This window comes from Ceratotherium simum, chromosome 36 (genome assembly GCF_057802395.1).
Source record: "Ceratotherium simum simum isolate JZ-2026a chromosome 36, ASM5780239v1, whole genome shotgun sequence".
NCBI classification, from domain to species: domain Eukaryota; kingdom Metazoa; phylum Chordata; class Mammalia; order Perissodactyla; family Rhinocerotidae; genus Ceratotherium; species Ceratotherium simum.
This window is the reverse complement of record NC_141935.1, coordinates 25,652,834-25,675,073: the sequence shown is the minus strand read 5'-3', so window position 1 is coordinate 25,675,073 and position 22,240 is coordinate 25,652,834. Positions and strand designations below refer to the sequence as shown.

The 22,240-nt window shown below is 37.7% G+C and overlaps 1 protein-coding gene across 5 annotated transcripts in view; it reads right to left on the bottom strand.

The window, feature by feature from the left end:
• Nucleotides 1-22,240, bottom strand: part of SMYD3 (SET and MYND domain containing 3) — a 736,966-nt gene that overhangs the window by 567,103 nt on the left and 147,623 nt on the right. For all 5 annotated transcript variants that reach the window (XM_087424455.1, XM_087424454.1, XM_087424456.1 and 2 more), the window contains exon 2: nucleotides 1,955-2,018. In XM_087424455.1, coding sequence (XP_087280581.1) covers nucleotides 1,955-2,018 — 64 coding nt within the window. The remainder of the gene's footprint in view (nucleotides 1-1,954; nucleotides 2,019-22,240) is intronic.

The following is a 22,240-nucleotide window of genomic DNA, read 5'->3' as shown; positions in this document are numbered from 1 at the left end:
CCAGCTATTGGATATTTGGCAGGTTGCTTGCCATTCTATACCTCAGTTTCCTTATTAGTCAAATGAGCACAATAATAGTACCTAATCCTCTCAAAATACTTGTAAAAGTAAGCAGAAGAATAGTTCCTGGCACATAGCAAATGTATAATAAATATTAGCCCTTATTAGTAGTACAGATTAGGAAACTGAGGCCCAGAGAGTTTCTGGGATAATTTAAGTAGCTAATGACAGAACTGTCATTAGAACTTGGGTCCTCTGATTTTTTTGTGTTTTGGTTTCTATTCTGTTAAGATCACTCTATTTGAAGTCTGGAGAAATTACTTCCAAAGGAGAAAGTGAGATAGCATAAATGCCTCAGATAAGCATGGCCTAAATCTAAAAGAAGAAAAGGAGGAACTCTGGGTATGTGCACGTGCATGCACGCACCGCCCCCCTCCAAATAAGAAACAAAAAGGATGAGTGGTGCGTGGCAGGCAAATGACACAGACACAAAACCTCCAATTAGACTTTTTATTATGACACAATTCATTAGAGCCTAATTACATTTTTTATTAAATGATTAATCATAAGGTTAGAAGAAAAGGTCATGTTGAATGTTAACCATACATCCTTTAAATAATTTCAAAGATGTTAACAGTGGTATTCTCATAGACTGTCAGTTGTTGTAAATTAACTCCAAGTCTTGGAAGGCAGTTTGGCATTATCTTTAAGAATTTAAAATGCATACATTCCGGGCCAGCCCCGTGGCTTAGCAGTTGGGTGCGCGCGCTCCACTACTGGCGGCCTGGGTTCGGATCCCGGGCACGCACCGACGCACTGCTTCTCCGGCCATGCTGAGGCCGCATCCCACATACAGCAACTAGAAGGATGTGCAGCTATGACACACAACTATCTACTGGGGCTTTGGGGGAAAAATAAATTAAAAAAAAAAGAGTTTAAAAAAAAATAAAACGCATACATTCCTTTACTAATCGATACAACTGGGAAGAATTTATCCTACAATTAATTTGTGGAAGTATGCAAAAATGTGCGCAAAAGGATACTTGGTGCATTACTGGCAATCCCAAATACTGGAAAAAATTTAAGCATTCATTAATGGGAAATTTGTGATGCTGGTACATTCATATAAAGAAATAAAAGGGATGATACATAAAGTTCCTCTAGATAATCAAACGAAAAAGAAAATCAAGGTATACAAGAATTTGTGCCAGAATAACCTATATCTGTTTTTCTAAACAAAGAATATAGCTATATGAATGTGTTTGCACAAGAAAATGTTGCAAAGATACACAAGAAACTTAACAGTGGTTATCTCTGGGAAATGGGACTGAGGTTAGGAAGACAAGAAGATGGAGAGAAGTAAACATTTACCTTTCTTTCATGATATATATATTTTATATATATACATAGCTTTTATATATATTATATTTATATAATATATATATTTATATAATATACATATAAAAAATTATATACATAATTTTTACCACATACATATATTATTATTTTTTTTTTTTTTAAAGATTTTATTTATTCATTTTTTTCCCCCCAAAGCCGCAGCAGACAGCTGTATGTCATAGGTTCACATCCTTCCAGTTGCTGTACGTGGGACTCGGCCTCGCGCTGGACGGAGAAGTGGTGCCTCGGGGCACGCCCGGGATCCGAACCCGGGCCGCCAGCATCAGAGCGCGCGCACTTAACCGCTAAGCCACAGAGCCGGCCCTTACCACATACATATATTATTTAATATATATATATTTATATAATATATATAAAAATTATATACATAATTTTTTACCACATACATATATTATTTTTAAATTGAAGGAAAATAACAAGTTAAAATAAATCAAAGATTGTGAAGAAACAGAAATAGGCCAACAGGCACAATGGAGGACAAATTTAAGAGTAGAGAACTTGAAGGTTTCACTTATACACAGCTAAACATTCTTACCTGACACTTAGCACTACAGTATTTGGCGACCCGGCATTGAGAACATCGCATCAGCTTTTCCTTCCTGTTAAAAAAATAAATTTCACATTAGGAAATGAGTGAGAACCATACATAGTTGAAGAAAGAGAACATAAATCAACATATTGACGCCAATATGCTCTGCTCACTCCATCTGTATGGTCCCTTAAGATTCAGATTTTCATAATGATGAATAACTTCTTTCACCTTCAATGTGAGACATATACATAATAACCAATGTTCTTTATTTTTAATTGTGGTAAAATATACATAACATAAAGTTCACCACTTTAACCATTTTTAAGTATACAGTTCAGTGGCATTAAGTATATTCACATTGTTGTGCAACCATCACCACCACTAATGTTCTTTTTACCATAAATTCAATTAAATACAGATTCCCATTAAGACAAAAAATTTCACTTCGTAGACATTTTAATCTCTTCATATGATTATTCAGAATTCAGCCCATCAACTAGTTGAAAGTATACTATATCCTTCAAATATAAAAATTTTATAAATCTTAACTTATCATATAGTTTAATAATTATGAATATACTCCTTCTGGGAAATGATTTTAAAATTCCATTAAATTCTATTAGTACTTTAGACATGCCAAATTGAGATGCTCCAAAGTTATGTCTCTCTAAATCACCTGAGTAATAAAAAAGCCAAAATGAAGAAAAACTTGAATTATAAAATGAAAATAATAAATATGATAAAATTAACAATGACAACAGACAGGACTGTGGATACGTTCAAGGTGGCCACGAGCATTAAAAGTCAAACTATAATCTTAACATCTATGACACAATAAGAACAAATCTTTCTAAGCACTTCTGATGTGTCAGGTACTGTTCAAAGTTCTTTATATCTGTTGACTCACACTTAACTTCAAACAGTCCTATGAGGAAGCAGTCTTATTATTCCCACTTTTGAGATACTTCAATACATTTTCAAGAGATTAAAAAGCAGATGGAGTAGCGCACACTAAGAAAACACACCATTAAGTGCATGTGGCAGGTGATACTGAAAGGGTAAGAACAGAACCTTATAGAGAATGAGAAATTGAATACACCAGATGCCTCACCTCTGGAACAGCAAGGGTGACATAAGGAGCATAAAACATGGGGAGAGGTTAAAAGTCTAAATAAAGCAAAATCAAAACACCTCCCACCCCCAAGTATAGAACTGTAGCTGCCATATATCAACATTCCAGACAACAACCCAAACCCAAGAATCTGGCCCTAAAGTTCTTGCTTTTAACCATCACACTATACTACCACTCTTCGATAAAACTGGATAAAAACAAAATCCACTCATAGGCTATTTATGAGATATACTTCAAATAAAAAGACATACAAAGGTGGGATGAAAAGAGTATACCAGGCAAATATTAACTAGAAAAAAGCCTGTGTAACTATATCAATACCAGAAAAAAAGAGACCTTAAGGTTAAGAATGTTATTAGAGATAAAAAAGGTCAACACGCTGGGGCTGGCCCAGTGGCGCAGGGGTTAAGTTCGTGCGCTCCACTTCGGCAGCCCAGAGTTCAATGGTTCGGATTCCAGGAGTGGATCTATCTACACACCGCTCACCAAGCCATGCTGTGGCAGCATCCCACACGCAAAATAGAGGAAGATTGGCACAGATGTTAGCTCAGGGACAATCCTCCTCACCAAAAAAAAAAAAAAAAAAAAAAAAATTCAATACCCAAGGACAAAAGACTCCAATCACAAGGTGTTAGGTACCTAGTAACAAATGTACCCAGTCTCAAAATGTAAACAGTACAAATAACAGATCCAGAAGGAAAAAAATGGATAATACACAATAAGTTAATATAAGTAAGGCCCTTGAAATAGTGCCTAGAATATGTTAAGTACCATATAAGTGCTAGTTATTACTATAAAAAGATATAAAGCCTTTTTCAGGAATTCATAGATGAAGCAGATAAAGATTAAGGAACTCTATAATTTACTTGATTCATGCAATACACCGACCCTTGCACCTGGTATATGAATGTGTATTCACGTATTCTTTTCAAGCACCCACTAACCATTTACAAAAAGTGCCCACAACCTAGACCACAAAGCAAATCCCCAAAATCCCAAAAAATCAATATCACCTAAATCATTTTCTCCAGCCACGAGGGAATTAAATGAGAAATCAGCAACAAAAAGAAACGCAGTGAAATCTCCTATGTATGGAAATCTAAAAGTACTTCTATATAACTCAAGGATCAAAGAAGAATTCTAATGAAAATTAGAAAATATATTAGATTGAATGATGAAAAATATATGAAAACTTATAAGATAAAGCTAAGGTAATACAGGAACATTTATAGTTTTAAATGTTATGTTTAAAGAAGAAGGGCCGGCCCGGTGGCTTAGCGGTTAAGTGCGTGCGCTCTGCTGCTGGCAGCCCGGGTTCGGATCCTGGGTGCGCACCGACACACCACTTCTCCAGCCATGCTGAGGCCGCGTCCCACATACAGCAACTAGAAGGATGTGCAGCTATGACATACAACTATCTACTGGGGCTTTGGGGGGAAAATAAATAAATAAATAAAATCTTAAAAAAAATAAATAAAGAAGAAAAACTGAAAATAAGTGAGCTAAACATACAAATCAAAAATTTCAACTTAAAAATAATAAAAAACCATGGAAAGCATAAGGTAGGAAAATATAACACTAAGACAAATATACAAAATGAAATAAAACACAGATATAACAGAGACGCTAAACAAAGCCACAAAGACTAATATCAATAAAGTTGCAAGATTATTTAAGGAAAAAAAGAGAAAGGTCACAAATATCAGGAACAAAATGAAATATAACTCAAGATTCAGAACAGATTTAAAAACAAACAAGAGATTTCCAGAGAAATGACAGCAGTAATATAATTTTTTAATCTCCTTAAATCTCGCCAGAAAAAATGACAGGGTGTTCATGAGTTGATGGGCACTTGGGTTGCTTCCACCTCTTGGCTATTGTGAATAACGCTGCAATGAACATAGGGGTGCACAGATCTCTGAATTATTGATTTCCAGTTCTTTGGATAAACACCAAGTAGTGGGATAGCTGGATCACATAGTATTTCTATTTTTAATTTTTTGAGGAATCTCCATACTGTTTTCCATAGTGGCTGTACCAGTTTGCACTCCCACCAGCAGTGTATGAGGGTTCCCTTTTCTCTACATCCTCTCCAACATTCGTTATTTTTTGTCTTGGTAATTATACCCATTCTGACAAGTGTAAGGTGATATCTCATTGTAGTTTTGATTTGCAGTTCCCTAATAATTAGTGACATTGAACATCTTTTCATGTGCTTATTGACCATCTGTATATCTTCTTTTGAAAAATGTCTGTTCCTATCCTCGATCCATTTTTTTGTGTGTGTGAGGAAGATTAGCCCTGAGCTAACATCTGTTGCTAATCCTCCTCTTTTTGCTAAGGAAGATTGGCCCTGGGCTAACATCCGTGCCCATTTTCCTCTACTTTATATGTGGGATGCCTGCCACAGGACGGCTTGATAAGTGGTGCACAGGTCCACACCCAGGATCCGAACCCATGAACCCTGGGCCACCAATGCGGAATGCACAAACTTACCATTATGCCACCAGGCTGGCCTCTCTGCCCATTTTTTGATGAGGTTGTATGTTTTTTTGTTCTTGAGTTGCATGAGCTCTTTATATATTTTGTAAATGGATAAAGAAGATGTGGTGTATATATATACAATGGAATACTACTCAGCCATAAAAAAGACAAAAACCATCCCATTTACAACACCATGGATGGACCTTGAAGGCATTATGTTAAATGAAATAAGCCAGATAGAGAAAAACAAACACCGCATGATTTCACTCATATGTGGAAGATAAACAAATACATGGACAAAGAGAATAGATTAGTGGTTACCAGAGGGGAAGGGGGTCAGGGGAGGGCGAAAGGGGTAAAGGGGCACATATATATGGTGATAGATAAAAATTAGACTATTGGTGGTGAGCATGATGCAGTCTATACAGAAATGGATAAATAATAATGTACACCTGGAATTACACAATGTTATAAACCATTATGACCTCAATAAAATAATTGAAAAAAAATGACAGAGCAAATAGGATAGCAAAACCTAACCATCAGTTCCCATCCTGGAAAACATCTACAACAAACCCCAAAATATGAGTGGGCAGAAAAAAAGACTAACAGCTCCAAGACTCGAGTTAAATCAGCATTTTTGTGGGAGAAAACAAAGAAGGCAATTGGGCTTCCAACGGACCTGAAAACAAAAGAAGCCCCAAATTGCCAAGAGATAGCCTGTGGAAAGTGTGGCAAGCCAATATGAGAACTGCAGCCAAAACTCGGAGAGGACCTTTCTGCAGGAACCCTCCTGAGGATGAGGGCACTGGGGCTCCCCTGAATCCTGCCTGCCTCTGATTTTCCTCCATTTCCCTTTTCCTTGTCTAAGTTATTCTATTTCTGTTGCTTGTAAATAAAGATTCCCAACTATATTAACAGTTGGTTGTCGATTTTACAAAATAATTAGCAAAATCAACATACCTAAGAAGATCAGTGATGCACGCTGGCAAGTATTAAAATTTTCTCTTCTCATACCCATAGCTACCAACAGCAGGCTTTAAAGAATTTTAACATAGAATTTTGGCAAAGTAAACGGCAAGATGATTCAAAATGCTTGAATAATTTAGTTGCCATTTGATCTGTGAAAGAAATTCCTTAACATAAGTTATTTAAATGTTTGGGGCTATTTTTACATATCAAATAACTAAAATAAATTTAAGTTCTCAAGTTTCAAAAGAAATGCTCAACTGATCTGTCTTAGAGGGATCTTTTCAAATCCCATGTCTACTTGGATAAGGGAAACAAAAGAAAAAACAAACAAATGGGTCTTCCTCAGACTAAAGAGCTTCTGCAAGGCAAACAAAACCAGGATCAAAATGAAAAGACAACCCACCAGGTGGGAGAAAATATTTGCAAATCATATATCCGACAAGGGGTTAATCTCCATAATATATAAAGAACTCACACAACTGAACAACAAAAAAACAAATAACCAGATCAAAAAACGGGCAGAGGATATGAACATACATTTTTTCAAGGAAGATATACAGATGGCCAATAGGCATATGAAAAGATGTTCAACAACATTAATCCTCAGGGAAATGCAAATCAAAACTACACTAAGATATCACCTCAACCTCACAAGAATGGCTATAATCACCAAGACAAAAAATAGCAATGTTGGAGAGGATGTGGAGGAAAAGGAACCCTCATACACTGCTGGTGGGAATGCAAACTGGTGCAGCCTTGATTGAAAACAGTATGGAGATTCCTCAAAAAATTAAAAATAGAAATACCTTATGATCCAGCTATCCCACTTCTGGGTATTTATCCAAAGAACTTGAAATTAACGATCCAAAGAGGCTTATGCACCCCTATGTTCATTGCAGCATTATTCACTATAGCCAAAAAGTGGCAGCAACCCAAGTGTCCATAGACAGATGATTGGATAAAGATGTGGTATATATATACAATGGAATACTACAAAGCCATAAAAAAAGACAAAATCATCCCATTTGCAACAACATGGACAGACCTGGAGGGTATTATGTTAAGAGAAATAAGCCAGATAGAGAAAGACAAACACCGTGTGACTTCACTCATCTATGGAATATAAACTCACAGATGGACAGAGAGAACAGTTTGGTGGTTACCAGGGGGAAGGGCGTTGGGAGGTGGGCACAAGGGGTGAAGGGGCTCATTTATATGGTGACTGACAAATAATAACGTACAACTGGAATCTCACAATGTTATAAACTATTATGATAACAATAAAAAAAATGGTCAACTGAATCCAAGAGAAAGATTGTGTATGTTTGATTAGACCAACCACCGAGCCTTTAAAAGGTTACTGCTTTTCTCTTTGGGGTAAGGTTCAGAGTAATAGCATTCTGGTAAGGTTTCTCTGCAGAGAAAAAACTTGGGCAGCAGTGAGAGAGGAAAGTAAGTAGCAGAAACACAGCCACCAGACAGTCCATGAAACATTCTTCTTTTTCTCTTTAAAAAAAAAAATCAGCACAATATTTCAATCAAAAGATAAACCTGCATTTTTCTTAAAAAAAAAAAAAAGCAATCAGAAATGTACAGGTCAAATAAAAAACCAGAATTAATTAACAGTCTTACAGAAAAAGGACTACTTATTTTAGATAGCTCTGTAATCACAGGCCCTCTAGGACCAGTTCAACTGACCCCATCTTATCAACAGAGTAATTAAGAGTGGTTTTTCAGGAAGTGAGGCCCCTTTATCCAGTTCAGGCCTGTTGAGACCACCAATCCATCAACTGGGCCTGTGCAAATGCCCAATAAGTGACCTTTTTGATGTCAAAGAGATGAAAACTCTACCCTGGGATCATACTAATACCACCATTTTGTGAACATGCATCCTATGAAGAGCCATGAAGCTTGACTATGCTTGCGCAGATCATCAATTACCTCACTTCTCCTTACATCCAACCACCTATCTCCACACTTCAGACCGTCCCACCCTTCATCCCATAAATTTTATCCCAAGCCCTGGATTGGGAGACAGATCTGAGAGCACATGCCGCCCGTCTCCTTGCAGATGGATCTTGCAATAAAGCTGTTTTCTTTTCTCAAAAGCTGATGCTGTAATAATTGGCTCTTTATGCACATCAGGTGGTGATGAAAATCAAATTAAGTGCCCTGAGAAGTGTGGAGTTCCCAGTCACTTGATATGTTCAAGGAGAATCTGGTAGGTACATTTCCTCGATATAATGTGAAGGAAATTTCAGCACTGCAAAGGAGAATGAGTTAAATAAGTTTCTTTCCAATTCCAAAATCATTTGGTTCTACTTCTCTTGTGCAACCAATAAATATGAACTAAATTTGGAGATGATAAAAGTTGTGCATTTTATACGGCCAAGTCTCAGAGGAGTAGAGAAGTGATGAATCTACAATTTTCACAGACTGCAGAAACATCCTGTTTGCAAAGTGATTATTTCAAGAGTCCACCCAGAAGTGGAATTTCTGAATGGAAAGCCATCTAAAGAAATAGGTTTGGGGACTGGCCCTAGGGCTTAGCAGTTAAGTGCGCGCTCCGCTACTGGCAGCCCGGGTTCGGATCCCGGGCGCGCACCGACGCACCACTTCTGCGGCCATGCTGAGGCCACGTCCCACATACAGCAACTAGAAGGATGTGCAACTATGACATACAACTATCTACTGGGGTTTTGGGGAAAAAAAAAATAAGGAGGAGGATTGGCAATAGATGTTAGCTCAGAGCCGGTCTTCCTCAGCAAAAAGAGGAGGATTAGCATGGATGTTAGCTCAGGGCTGATCTTCCTCACAAAAAAAAATAAATAAATAAAATTAAAAAAAAAAAAAGAAATCGGTTTGGAATGTATTAGTAAAGAAAAGTGATTAATTTTTTACCTCTTTTACCCCCTCCACTTAAAAGATAAACAGTAGTCTTCTACCTCCAAATTAGAGAAGATATTAAAATTATTTTATACCAAAATAGATGCGAGCTTTAGCCCTCCCTTCAAAAGAACAAAAAGGAATCCCCATCACTCGTTCACACAAACTCTAATATGCTATCGAACACATGTCAAATCAGAGAAAATTCTTAGGTTGCTCAGTGCCCCAGATACAGTGGTTCATGGAGCATAACAAGTTAAGTTTTCTCTTCCAAGTAAAACTTGGGCCATAATTAGTTTCTCCAACAGTCTAGGCAACCAAAATGCAGAAAAGAAATAAAAATGGAGCAAAATTAATTGTTTTTCTGGTATACAAATTAAAAAATTATTATGGATATATATAACATGGATATGGAGAAACCATTATGTCTAAGAAATCGAAGAGGAAACGGGATTAACTGGTTCCCTCAAATCCCAACAATTAGAGTGCTATTTAAGAGAATATCTCTCGGTCCTTCTTAGTTATCAGGTGGAAAAAGCATCCCACTATTTAGAAACTCTGCCCTAAAATAATATGGCCAGTTGCTAGGCAGAGGGAAAGAAGTTTCCTGGAAAGGATATAGAAAATGAAGAAATACTAGAGACTCTCAAATTTCTCCCAGCCCTGGCACCTGAAGAATCCATTTCAAACTTCCTATAGAGAAAAAAATGCATCTACAACACGTTCAAATATAGTACACTTATTATACAGGGCTCTTTCCTAGTAATGTGTCTTGATTCCCTAGAAGTTTTCCAGTGTGCCTAGCAGTTGAATCTCTCTTTCAACAGCCATCCTCACAAGAGAAGGTAACTGGCTCACTGTTGACCAATTAGGCCAAGGCAAAGGCTGAGACACCACAGGGGAGCCTGGTGACCCTCCTGCCCTCTGATGCACACTCACCAGGATGGAGCACGGGGGCCCTCTACAATCAGAAGCCGCCCCAGAGCTCAGGGTGTGTCTTTGCGGCCTCTTTTTTCAAACTGAAGATCCCTGCCTAGTGATCTTTTGCACACTGACTATCTCAAGGACCAAAATTTAGTTTGTGGCTGATCACTGTGACCTTTGGGAAGAAATCGAGCTAAGAAAGTGGCCAGAGTACACTTGGTAGAGCCTGCACCACTTACTGTTGCTAAAGACAGAGTGTTGACTTATGGGACGTCTGATTTAGTACCCCAAGCCTTAATACAAGTTTTAAGGATGATTCTCCGAGTAGAATGCCTGTGAAAATATTTTTTCACACAAGACATAAGATGCTCTATGGAGTATGAAGAATACTGAATATCACGATGAGCAAGCCCTTAAGAATAAAGAGCTCCCTTTTTCTAAATGGAAAAAGTGAAAATAACTAAGTAAATGAAGTCTAAATATAATTTTTAAACAAAGAGACCACAGAAATAATATTTCTTTAAAGAATTTTTATGTTCGTAAATATCTTTGAAATCTTAGAATCCTGATTCATTAGAAATGTTAATGCCATGTAACCAAGTACTTGGCAGTTTCCCCATGGAAATTTCTGCAGCAAATGAAATTCTGCACTATGAAAAACAGATTATCCCAAATATAATCATATTATTCCATCCAAGGGTACTGCAATTACTTTTACACTGACCGAATAAAGTACACTGGAAAATGCTAAACATAAAGAACTCCCTTTGGCATAAATATTCATCATAATATAGTAAGAGATCTTCCATTTTTGTTTCCATTTTTGTTTCAAAATGGTAATTATGTTGGTATGGGCCCAAAAGCCTTTTGTAAAATTAAAGAGATTCACATCCACCATCCACCTAACTATCAAATGGTTTTTAATATAAAGCAGCAGATGTAGTCAAAATAATACCGCTTATAACAGAAAAGTAGAATTGGTTTGGATTCATTCTTCGATGTTCCTTATCACTTTACTTCACATTTTTAACATTTAAAGTATAAAACAAGAAAATATAACAGTTAACATTTCAGGGAAAATGAATCTATGATTCACAAACACTATACCCTCCTGGGAGAAACACAAACAATTTAAACCCGCATTAGCATTTAGAGAAAAAGCACAGTCAAGTATTTGAGCCAACTTAGTCAAGAGAGGCAGGTCATCTTACTTGACTACTTCCCTTTCCACTGTCTTCAGTCTCCTAAAATAAAGCTATTGTTTTTTGGAGACAGTGCTACCTGATGAACACAAACGCCAACTGTCAATTCGACAAGTGTTCATTGATTGGCCACCATGTGGACACGACCATGTAAGGTCCTGGGTGGATGACTGTGGAGAGGACATCAGAGTCACAGCTTCTAGGAGCTCACGAAAAAGAACAGATCAACACATACCACTTACAGAATGAGCTGTAATACAAAACCATGTTTTGAGAAGTACACAGACATAGGACCCAAGCTCAGACGAAGGAAAAGTTACTCTCTAATAGATAAAGAGTGAATAGGAGAGGATGTTAGGGCTGTTCTAGGGAAAAAGGAAGACCGCATACTTAGGAGGGACAGTGTTTTAGCAGTTTAGAGTTCAAAATCTGCAGTCCAAATGCTACGGTTTGAATCTTTATGCCCCCCCAAAATTCATATGCTGAAATCCTAACCCCCAAAGGTGACAGTATTAGAAAGTGGGGCCTTTGGGAGGTGCTTCAGTCATGAAAGTGGAACGTTAATGAATGGGATTAGTGTTCTTATAAAAGAGATCCCACAGAGACCCCTTACCCCTTCCACCACATGAGGAAACAGCAAGAAGGTGAGAGCTGTGAACCAGGAAGAGGGCTCTCACCAGAACGCGACCACGCTGGCACCTTGATCTTGCACTTCTAAGCTTCCAGAACCGTGAGAAATAAACTGTTGTTTATAAGCTACCCAGTCTGTGACATTCTGTTATAGCAGCCTGGACAGACTGAGACACCAAGTCCACTGGCTACTAATTATAACCTGTAACCTCTCAGCCTCAATTTCCTCCTCTGTAAAGTGGGAATAAGTGACTGTTGGGTGGACTATATGAGATAATCTACGTAAAGTGCCTGCGAACATAGTGCCAAACAAAGCATCTAGCACAGAGTTAAAACTGAGGCTGCTGAGTACATTTTCAAAGTGTTAAAGGTAATTTTGTCTATTTCTATGCAATATCTGAAAAGAGTGTCTTCTTTCTCTCTTTCCATGGTTGCCAAAAAAGCAAAATCCACATGTGCCACAAATCTAGTCATCTCCATGCAGGTACACAGGCAATTCACTAGTACTATTTTTTGAAATCCACATGTACCCATAATACTTGGCTCTAATTTCAAATTTTCATTAGCATCATAAGTGTTTTGCTGCTAAATCTACATTCACTCAAGTTTCTATTACTATTATTTTTAGACTGATCAGAAAAATTAACTTCAAAGTGGTCTGATTCAAGAAGGTAAAAACATTTTATGAAAGTTTCATTTGTGGAAATTAAAATCAGCGAAGACTGTTACACCTTCAATAATATTAAAAGGCAATTAAAAATCCTAACATTCTATTTGCTTTATGCAAGGTAATGTCTATTACAAGTTAAGAAGAAAATTAACATTTTTACAAGAGCACAGATTTAAACTTCCTCACTATATTTTTTTGTTTGTTTGTCCTCATTTTATGTTTCCCTATAAAACTGGACATTGTGTGCCGTAGGTCACTCTAACAGCTAATAACTGAAAACTGGTGACTTACTGGTGTTTTTTAGGCAGAACGCACATGAGTAGACTGAAGAAAGCTGTGATCAAAATGAACTGCCGAAGAGGGATTTGTTCTAGCGACAACATCTGTGTTTCTAAATAGGAAATCTCTTCAGCCCAGTCTAGTAATACATCTCTGATAAGTCTAAGAGATGTTTTTAATTTCCCTAAGTCTTCTTGAAATCTAAAATATGAGGAAGAAGAAAAAATTGGATTTCACCCAAAGACTGAAATCAGATACCCTTTAAGTATGTAAGTATTGCTTATTTATATATAACTATCACATATAAATATCACACAGCAGATACAAAAATAAAAAGACCATGGGTAAAATCTCAAAGAAGATATAAGATTATGTCTGATCAACATTTTCATCAATATACTATGACGTAAGCCTTAAAAATGGCAGAAGATGCTTACCTTGATTTCAGTTCTAGGAGATATTTTGTTACTATGGATGAATTATCTATCATGCTTCCTTTAGTTAGTCCTCTAGTTAGAAGATGAAATGTATCAGCACCATGTTTTTACTTTAGCTTTAACAGTGAGAAAACCAAAAGCCAAATTCACTATCTAATTATATTAATCTGTTCATTTCAGAGGTCTGGAAGCATCTTTTCCTTCCACCTGTTTTAAAAATTTACTCTTCTATGTTATAATTAAGCATATTACTTTAACGTTTAACTATAAATTGCCTCAAGTTCTCTTGGAAGTAAGCCATAATAAAATCTCAAATAACTCATTCTCAATTTTGGAGAATAAAATCTAACTTTAAGTTTATAAAGAAAGGAGACTGTGCTGATCTAGTCCTAAAGTAAAGAAACCTCAAAAGAAGAGGTCTTAAAAGACATAGAATTAACTGTTACACCTGTCTATGTATTATAATTAATTATAAATTCTTATTGATTTTTATAGAGAGAATGATCTTCAACTGATAGCCACTGAATGAGAGTTAACCAGGGTTAGCACAAGCGTTTTCATGTCTGTGTGGTGCTCCTATAGAGAGCAGGTGGTATGGCCAACAGAAGGCTCTCCCACGACCCCAAAATATCACCCTGAAGTATTCTACTTATCAAACACCCATCTGAGTTTAAGAAGATCTTGTGATAAAATGTAGACATCCCCCCCAAAAAAGCTATGACTACAGGTCATTTACAATTTAGTGAGAATTACTTTAATCAGATAATCATATTGCTTTTCTCCAAACATTTAGTTGATATTTAGGAATAGAAATGTTGCTTACAGTGGGAATAGAAAGGAGAGATAACTATCAGAGTGTTGAACATTTAAAAGGCCTAAAGAGAAAACAGAGGCGAAATTATGACAATGCACCAGAACAGGAGTTAGAAACGTACAAAAAGGAAATTTCATTTGCCCTGAATTTTGGACTCAGGCTCAGTATGCTTTTAAGTATGGAACAGAGAAAGTAAATTGAGCAGAAAAAATTCTGAGAGAAATGTACTTTAATACTGGCTGCTTCATTTATTTCTCTACAACTGCAGGTAATAAATATACTTCTCTGATGCTAAAGTTATTCTAATCTAAAGTAATAATAATAATAATAATAATGGCTACCTAGAATGTTGAAAGGATTTTTTCAGATTACATATATTTCGTAAAATTAAGGTTTTTTTGTAATGTGTGAAAAAAAAAGACAAAAGAAATAGATCAAAATGCTGAAATTTTTCTTTGAGCGATATGAATTGGGATGATTCCCCCCTTTTCTCTTATTTCCAATTTTATATAATAAGATTATTTTATTTCTATAATCAAATAAACATAAACTTTAATGAGAAGTCAGTATGTATTATTTAATAGCCTTAAATTGGTTTTGGTCTAAGGCAGGGCATAGAGAGAAAGAGACAGATACATAAGAAGATAAACTTAATTACACTGTATTCCAATGTTTGCAATAGTAAACACAAATATATGCTTTGTTTAAACAAAATTGAAATGAAATTATACTAAAGGAACTGATATTGAAAGGAAGAACAACTTTGCCAAGTGGAACTTGAGTTACTCGGCCTTTTCCTGAACATAGGTTTCAACTTCACCTGAAGCTTCATTTTTTATCATTTTCTTAGATTTATTAAACTCGAAGTTCACTCAGATAAAGTAAAATTTCTTTATTCTTTTATATTAACTTTTACTTTGGTTTGGAGTTAGCCAGTCAACACATTACTTTTTAAAAAATTCAGGTGCAGATAGAAAAAATCTTTAATTTAAGCGAGATATGAAAGAAATCAAAGGCTGCTTCAAAAAATGATGCTATCATTCATTGATTCATTCTTTCAACAAAAATGTACTGAGAGGAGAAGTCAAGATGGCGGCGTGGGTAGACTCTGAACTCACCTCCTCCCATGGACACAGCCAATTTAGAACTACTCTTAGAAAAATTACCCGAGAGAGAACTGAAAACTGGATAGGAGGAACCCCCGCAAAAAATGACAATCCTAATTGAAGTGTAAGAGGCAGAAATTCCCTTCTGGAGAGAAAAAATGCCACCTTCACAAGCCACAACACTTCATAGTCGCCCAGAGCAACGCAAAGGTACACGGCCTTCTGTGGAAGAGTGGGGGACCTGAGCCAGGGAGCACTCCTGCTATAGGCATTTTTTGGACCCAGAACAACTGAGACAAGTGGCATAATATCTGCCTTTGGTTGCTATTAACAACATTGGGGAATACCCCCAGAAAAGCTGGTTCACAACGAAACTAAAGCTGGCTCTTAAAGGGCCCATGCACAAATTCATCCATTTTGGAAAGCAACCAAAAGTCACCAGAAAGAAAGATGCAGGACCTGCCCAGTGACATAGTGGTTAAGTTCACGTGCTCCGCTTCGGCGGCCCGGGGTTTGGATCCCGGGTGCAGACCTACACACTGCTTATCAAGCCATGCTGTGGCAGGCGTCCCACATATAAAGTAGAGGAAGATAGGCACAGATGTTAGCCCAGGGCCAATCTTCCTCAGCAAAAAGAGAAGGATTGCCAACAGATGTTAGCTCAGGGCTAATCTTCCTCACCAAAAAAAAAAAAGAAGAAGAAAGAAAGAAAGGTGCACAATCCTTTGGAGAAAAGAGACTCATCTGATAGGCTCTGAGTGCATCTCAGTGAGAGGTGAGACCTCTCCAGGGACCGGGACATTGGCAGTGGCCATTGTTGTGACCTGGTGTGGGCGTGCTGACACAGATGCTGGCAGACGACACCATTGGAATTCTCCCCAGGGCCTGCTAGCCCAGGGTCGGCCCACCCACTAGAGCACTGATTTAATTCAGCTCAGCCAGGGACTGGCCCCACCCAACAACAAGCCCTGGGGCAACTTGTGGGCCTGCATAGATTGGTGACTGGATTCTCTGCAGCCTGGCAAGTGGGTCCACCTCTGTGGGGCACAGCATGCACAAGGAACAGGTGGAGAGTGTGGGGCTTTGGTGGAGTGTGTAGGTCTCCTGCTTTTGGAGAGACTGGGTCCACTTCAGCGGGTCGGGGTGCATGCATGGGGCAGGACTGTGTTGACTGTATGTGTGGACCTGTGGGCGGTGTGGCTTGTCAGCTGCAGAAAACTTGTGCTTCTCAAACAGCCACATGGGGGATTGGCCCCACCTTCCAAAGCCTGAAACAACTGGGTGCTCCTGTGCCTGAGGCCAGCCCCACCCAGCTGCAATCCTCAGAGAGCTGACAAGAGCCTTATAGGCTAGAGGCTTATAGCAATTATAAGCCCCTGAGCCTAACAACCAGCCACGCTAGGGGCCTACTCACTTAACAGAAAAACTGCAATAGGAATGTGCTATTGGACCTTGCAGCCAACTGTGCTAGGGCTCCCCACACGCAATAAAGAGAATGAGGGGTCCACAACAACTACACATAGATGAGCATTACAAACAGCCGGCCAGGGGGACAGCTCAGCCTCCCTTGACACCTACGGGAAGAGCAACCCTGCCACAACAGAGGGACACAAGTAGCCCACACAGGGGTCACTCCTGGAACATTTGGAACTGGTGAAGAGAGGGAAGCACATTGCCAGGCCTCATAAGACATCACTTATATAAGGTCTCCTCTCCAAGATCAGGAGACATAGCTGACGTACCACTTATACAAAAGCACAGGGAAAGAGGCAAAATGAGGAGGCAAAGGAATATGTTCCAAGTAAGGCAACAGGACAAAACCTCAAAGAAGGAACTAAATGAAACAGAAAAGAGCAACCTGCCCAACAGAGAGTTCAAACAAAGAGTGTTAAGGATGCTCACTGATCTTGGGAGAAGAATAGATGAACTCAGTGAGAATGTCAACAAAGAAATGGAAAATATAAAAAAGAACCAATCAGAAATGAAGAATACAATACTGGAAATGAAAAATGCACTAGAAGGACTCAAAAGCAGAGTAGAGGACACAGAAGAAAGGATCAGTGAGCTGGATGAAAGACTTGAAGAAATCACCCAAGCTGAACAGATAGAAGAAAAAAGAGTTAAAAAGAATGAGGACAGGGGTCGGCCCAGTGGCGTAGCGGTTAAGTGTGGCACGGGGTTTGCAGGTTCAGATCCCGGACGTGCACTGATGCACCACTTGTCAAGTCATGCTGTGGCAGACTCCCATATAAAATAGAGGAAAATGGGCATGGATGTTAGCCCAGAGCCAATCTTCCTCAGCAAAAAGAGGAGGATTGGCATGGGATGTTAGCTCACAGCTAATCTTCCTCACACACACAAAAAAAGAGTGAGGACAGTCTAAGGGACCTCTGGGACAACATCAAGCACACTAACATCCACATTATAGGTGTCCCAGAAGGAGAAGAGCGAGACAAAGGGGCAGAGAATCTACTTGAATAAATAATAGCTGAAAACTTCCCTAACCTAAGGAAGGAAACAGAGATCCAGCTACGGAAAGCACAGAGAGCACCAAACAAGATAAACCCAAAGAGGCCCACACCAAGACACATTATAATTAACATGTCCAGAATTAAAGATAAAGAGAGAATCCTAAAAGCTGCAAGAGAAAGATAACAAGTTACATACAAAGGAAACCACATAAGGCTATCATCTGACTTCTCAGCAGAAACCTTACAGGCTAGAAGAGAGTGGCACGATATATTTAAAGTGCTAAAAGGAAAAAACCTACAGCCCAGAATTCTCTACCTGGCAAGGTTATCATGCAAAATGGAAGGAAAGATAAAAAGTTTCCCAGAGAAGCAAAAATTAAAGGAGTTTGTCGCAAGAAACCAGTTCTACAAGAAATGCTGAAGGTACTTACTTAAGGAAGAAAGAGAAGACCACAAATAGGAAAAATTATCTACTTCCATGATAAGGGGGTAACGGATACAAACACACAAAAAAGAGGATAGATATGATATCAAAAACAAAATGTGGGACGAGGGGAGTTAAAAAGTAGAGCTTTCAGATAGAGGTCAAACTAAAGAGACCATTAACTTAATATAGATTGCTACATACGTAGGTTACTGTATATGAACCCCATGGTAATCACAAACCAGAAACCTATGATAAATACACAAAAAACTAACAGAAAGGAACCCAAACATAATACTAAAGAAAGCCATCAAACCACAAGGGAAGAGAGCAAAAGAAGAACAAAGGAAAAGAAGAACTACTACAACACCGAGAAAAAAAGTTAAAAAATGGCAGTAAGTACATATTTATCAATAGCTACTTTAAACATCAATGGACTAAATGCTCCCATTAAAAGGCATAGGGTGGCTGATTGGATAAAAAAACAAGACCCATATATGTGCTGCATACAAGAGACACACTTCAGACCTAAAGACACTCACAAACTGAAAGTGAAGGGATGGAAAAAGATACTCCACGCAAATGGCAATGAAAAGAAAGCTGGGGTAGCAATACTCATATCAGACAAAACAGACTTTAAAACAAAAACTGTAACAAGAGACAAAGAAGAGCACTACATAATGATCAAGGGAACAATCCACAAGAGGATATAACACTTGTAAATATCTATGCACCCAATGTAGGAGCACCTAAATATATAATGCAATTATTAACATACATAAAAGGAAAATAGACAGTAATCAATAATGGTAGGGTACTTTAACACTCCACTTACACCAACGGATAGATCATCCAAACAGAAGATCAATAAGGAAACACTGGCCTTAAATGACACACTAGAGCAGATGGACCTAGCAGATATATACAGAACATTCCATCCAAAAACTGAAGAATACACATTCTTTTCAAATGCACATGGAACATTCTGCAGGATTGATCACATATTAGGCCAGAAAACAAGTCTCCATAAATTTAAGAAGATTGAAATAATACCAAGCATCTTTTCTGACCACAACAGTATGAAACTAGAAATCAGCTATAGGAAGAAAACCAGAAAAGCCACAAATATGTGGAGATTAAACAAAATGCTACTGAACAACGATTGGGTCAACAAAGAAATCAAAGGAGAAATCAAAAAATACCTGGAGACAAAAGAAAATGAAAATACAACATGCCAGAATTTATGGGATACAGCAAAAGCGGTTCTAAGAGGGAAGTTTATAGCAATACAGGCCTATTTCAACAAACAAGAAAAATCTCAAATAAACAATCTAACAGCACACCTAAAGAAACTGGAAGAAGAAGAACAAACAGAGCCCAAAATCAGTAGAAGAAGAGAAATAAAAATCAGAGCAGAAATAAATGAAATAGAGACTTAAAAAAAATAGAAAAATATTAATAAAACCAAGAGCTGGTTCTTTGAAAAGATAAACAAAATTGACAACGTTTGAAAAAAGAGAAGGCTCAAATAAGTAAAATCAGAAATCGAAGAGGAGAAATTACAACAAACACCTCAGAAATACAAAAGATTATAAGCAAAAACTATGAAAAGCTATATGCCAACAAATTGGATAATTCAGAAGAAATGGATAAATTCTTAGAATCATACAACCTTCCAAAATTGAATCAAGAAGAAATAGAGCATTTGAATAGACCAATCACCAGTAAGGAGATCGAAACAGTAATCAAAAACCTCCCCAAAAATAAAAGTCCAGGACCAGATGGCTTCCCTGGTGAATCCTACCAAACGTTCAAAGAAGACTTAATACCTATCCTTCTCAAACTCTTCCAAAAATTGAAGAGGAGGGGAAGCTCCCTAACTCATTCTACAAAGCCAACATTACCCTGATACCAAAACCAGACAAGGACAACACAAAAAAAGAAAGTCACAGGCCAATACCACTGATGAACATTGATGCAAAAATCCTCAACAAAATACTAGCAAATCGCACACAACAATACATTAAAAAGATTATACACCATGATCAGGTGGGATTTATTCCAGGGATGCAGGGACGGTTCAACATCCGCAAATCAATCAATGTGATACACCACGTTAATAAAATGAAGAATAAAAATCACATGATCATCTCAACAGATGCAGAGAAAGCATTTGACAAGATACAGCATCTATTTATGATAAAAACTCTGAATAAAATGGGTATAGAAGAAAAGTACCTCAACATAATAAAGACCATATATGACAAACCCACAGCTAACATCATCCTCAATGGTGAAAAAGTGAAATAAGTCAGGGGGAGGAGGTCAAATACCATATGATCTCACTCATAAGTACAAGATAACAACAACAACAAACAAATACATAGAGACTGAGATTGGATTGGTGGTTACTAGAGGGGAAGAGGGTAGTGAGGAGGGTGAAAGGGATGATTAGGCACATGTGTGTGGTGACGAATTGTAATTAGTATTTTGGTGGTGAACATGATGTAATCTATGCAGAAATAGAAGTATAATGCTGTACACCTGAAATTTATACAATGTTATAATATAAGCCAACGTTACTGTAATTAAATAAATATCAAAAAAAAGAAAAAACTTTCTCCCCTTTAGTCAACAATAGACAGTAACACAGAATATCACACACACACACACACAAAAAACGTACTGAGCCCCTTCCAAATGCCAAGTACTTCATTAGGCATATGGCAGGCACAGTCCCTTGCTTATCCAACAACTACTTCACTCTTCCCTGCCAAGAGAGCTTTGATTTGTTGAGATGGCAAACAGAGAGCTCTTGATTTCAGAGAGGATAGGTTGCCAACTCCAGGGAGTTAAATCACTGTTGGTCTAAACTAATTAAAATCTCATGCCCATGGCCACTGGTTGCTCTAAGAACAAGCCATGTTTACAGTTCTGGCTAATGACTTGTGAAAGGATACAGTTGATCATCGTTATTTGTGGATTACTTATTTGCAAATTTTCCTACTTATTAACATTTTTATTTGTAACCCCAAATTTGATTCTTGCAGCATTTTTGCAATCATTCATGGTTATGTGTGGGGCACAAAAAATTTAAGTCATCCAATGCACGTGTTCCCAGCTGAGGCTAAAAAACAAAAAACAAAAACACTCTGCTTTCTTATTTCAGCTCTCATGCTGTAAACAAGAGTCCTTTTCATGGTCACATTATTCTCATTTTTGTGCTTTTCGTTGATGATTTCGCTATTTAAAATGTCCTGCAAGTGTAGTACTGTAGTGTTGTCTAGTGTTCTTAAGTGCAAGAAGGCTGTGATGTGCCTTATGCAGAAATTACATGTGTTAGATACGCTTTTTTCAGGCATGAGTGATAGCGCTGTTGGCCATGTGTTCAATGTTAATGAATCAACAATATATATTAAATAAGGTGTCTTTAAACAGAAACACACATAAAATAAGGTTATGTATTGATCGGTTGGCAAAAACGTTGTGACCAGGGGCTCATAGGAACCTAACCCTGCACATCCCCTAAGAGCAATGGTTCAGTTTTGGCTAATTCAGTCTGGCTGATCTGTGCTGACTTTATAAACATAACTACTGTGAAGAACAAGAATCAACCATTTCTAGTAAGACAGGCTTTTTGCCCTTTTCAACATTCTCAGCATGAGAGGCAGCATGAGAACAAATGCCACCAGATAGAAAGACTCTGATAACACTGAATAGCCAGCAGCTACCAACCTCCAGTTTTTGGCTGAGAAAAATAAGTTCCTATTTGTTTAAGCCACTACAGTGGAAGTGTATATACAAAGATGTAACAAAATAATGCTTCCTCCTTTTCAATAAACACACAGTATAGTGCTC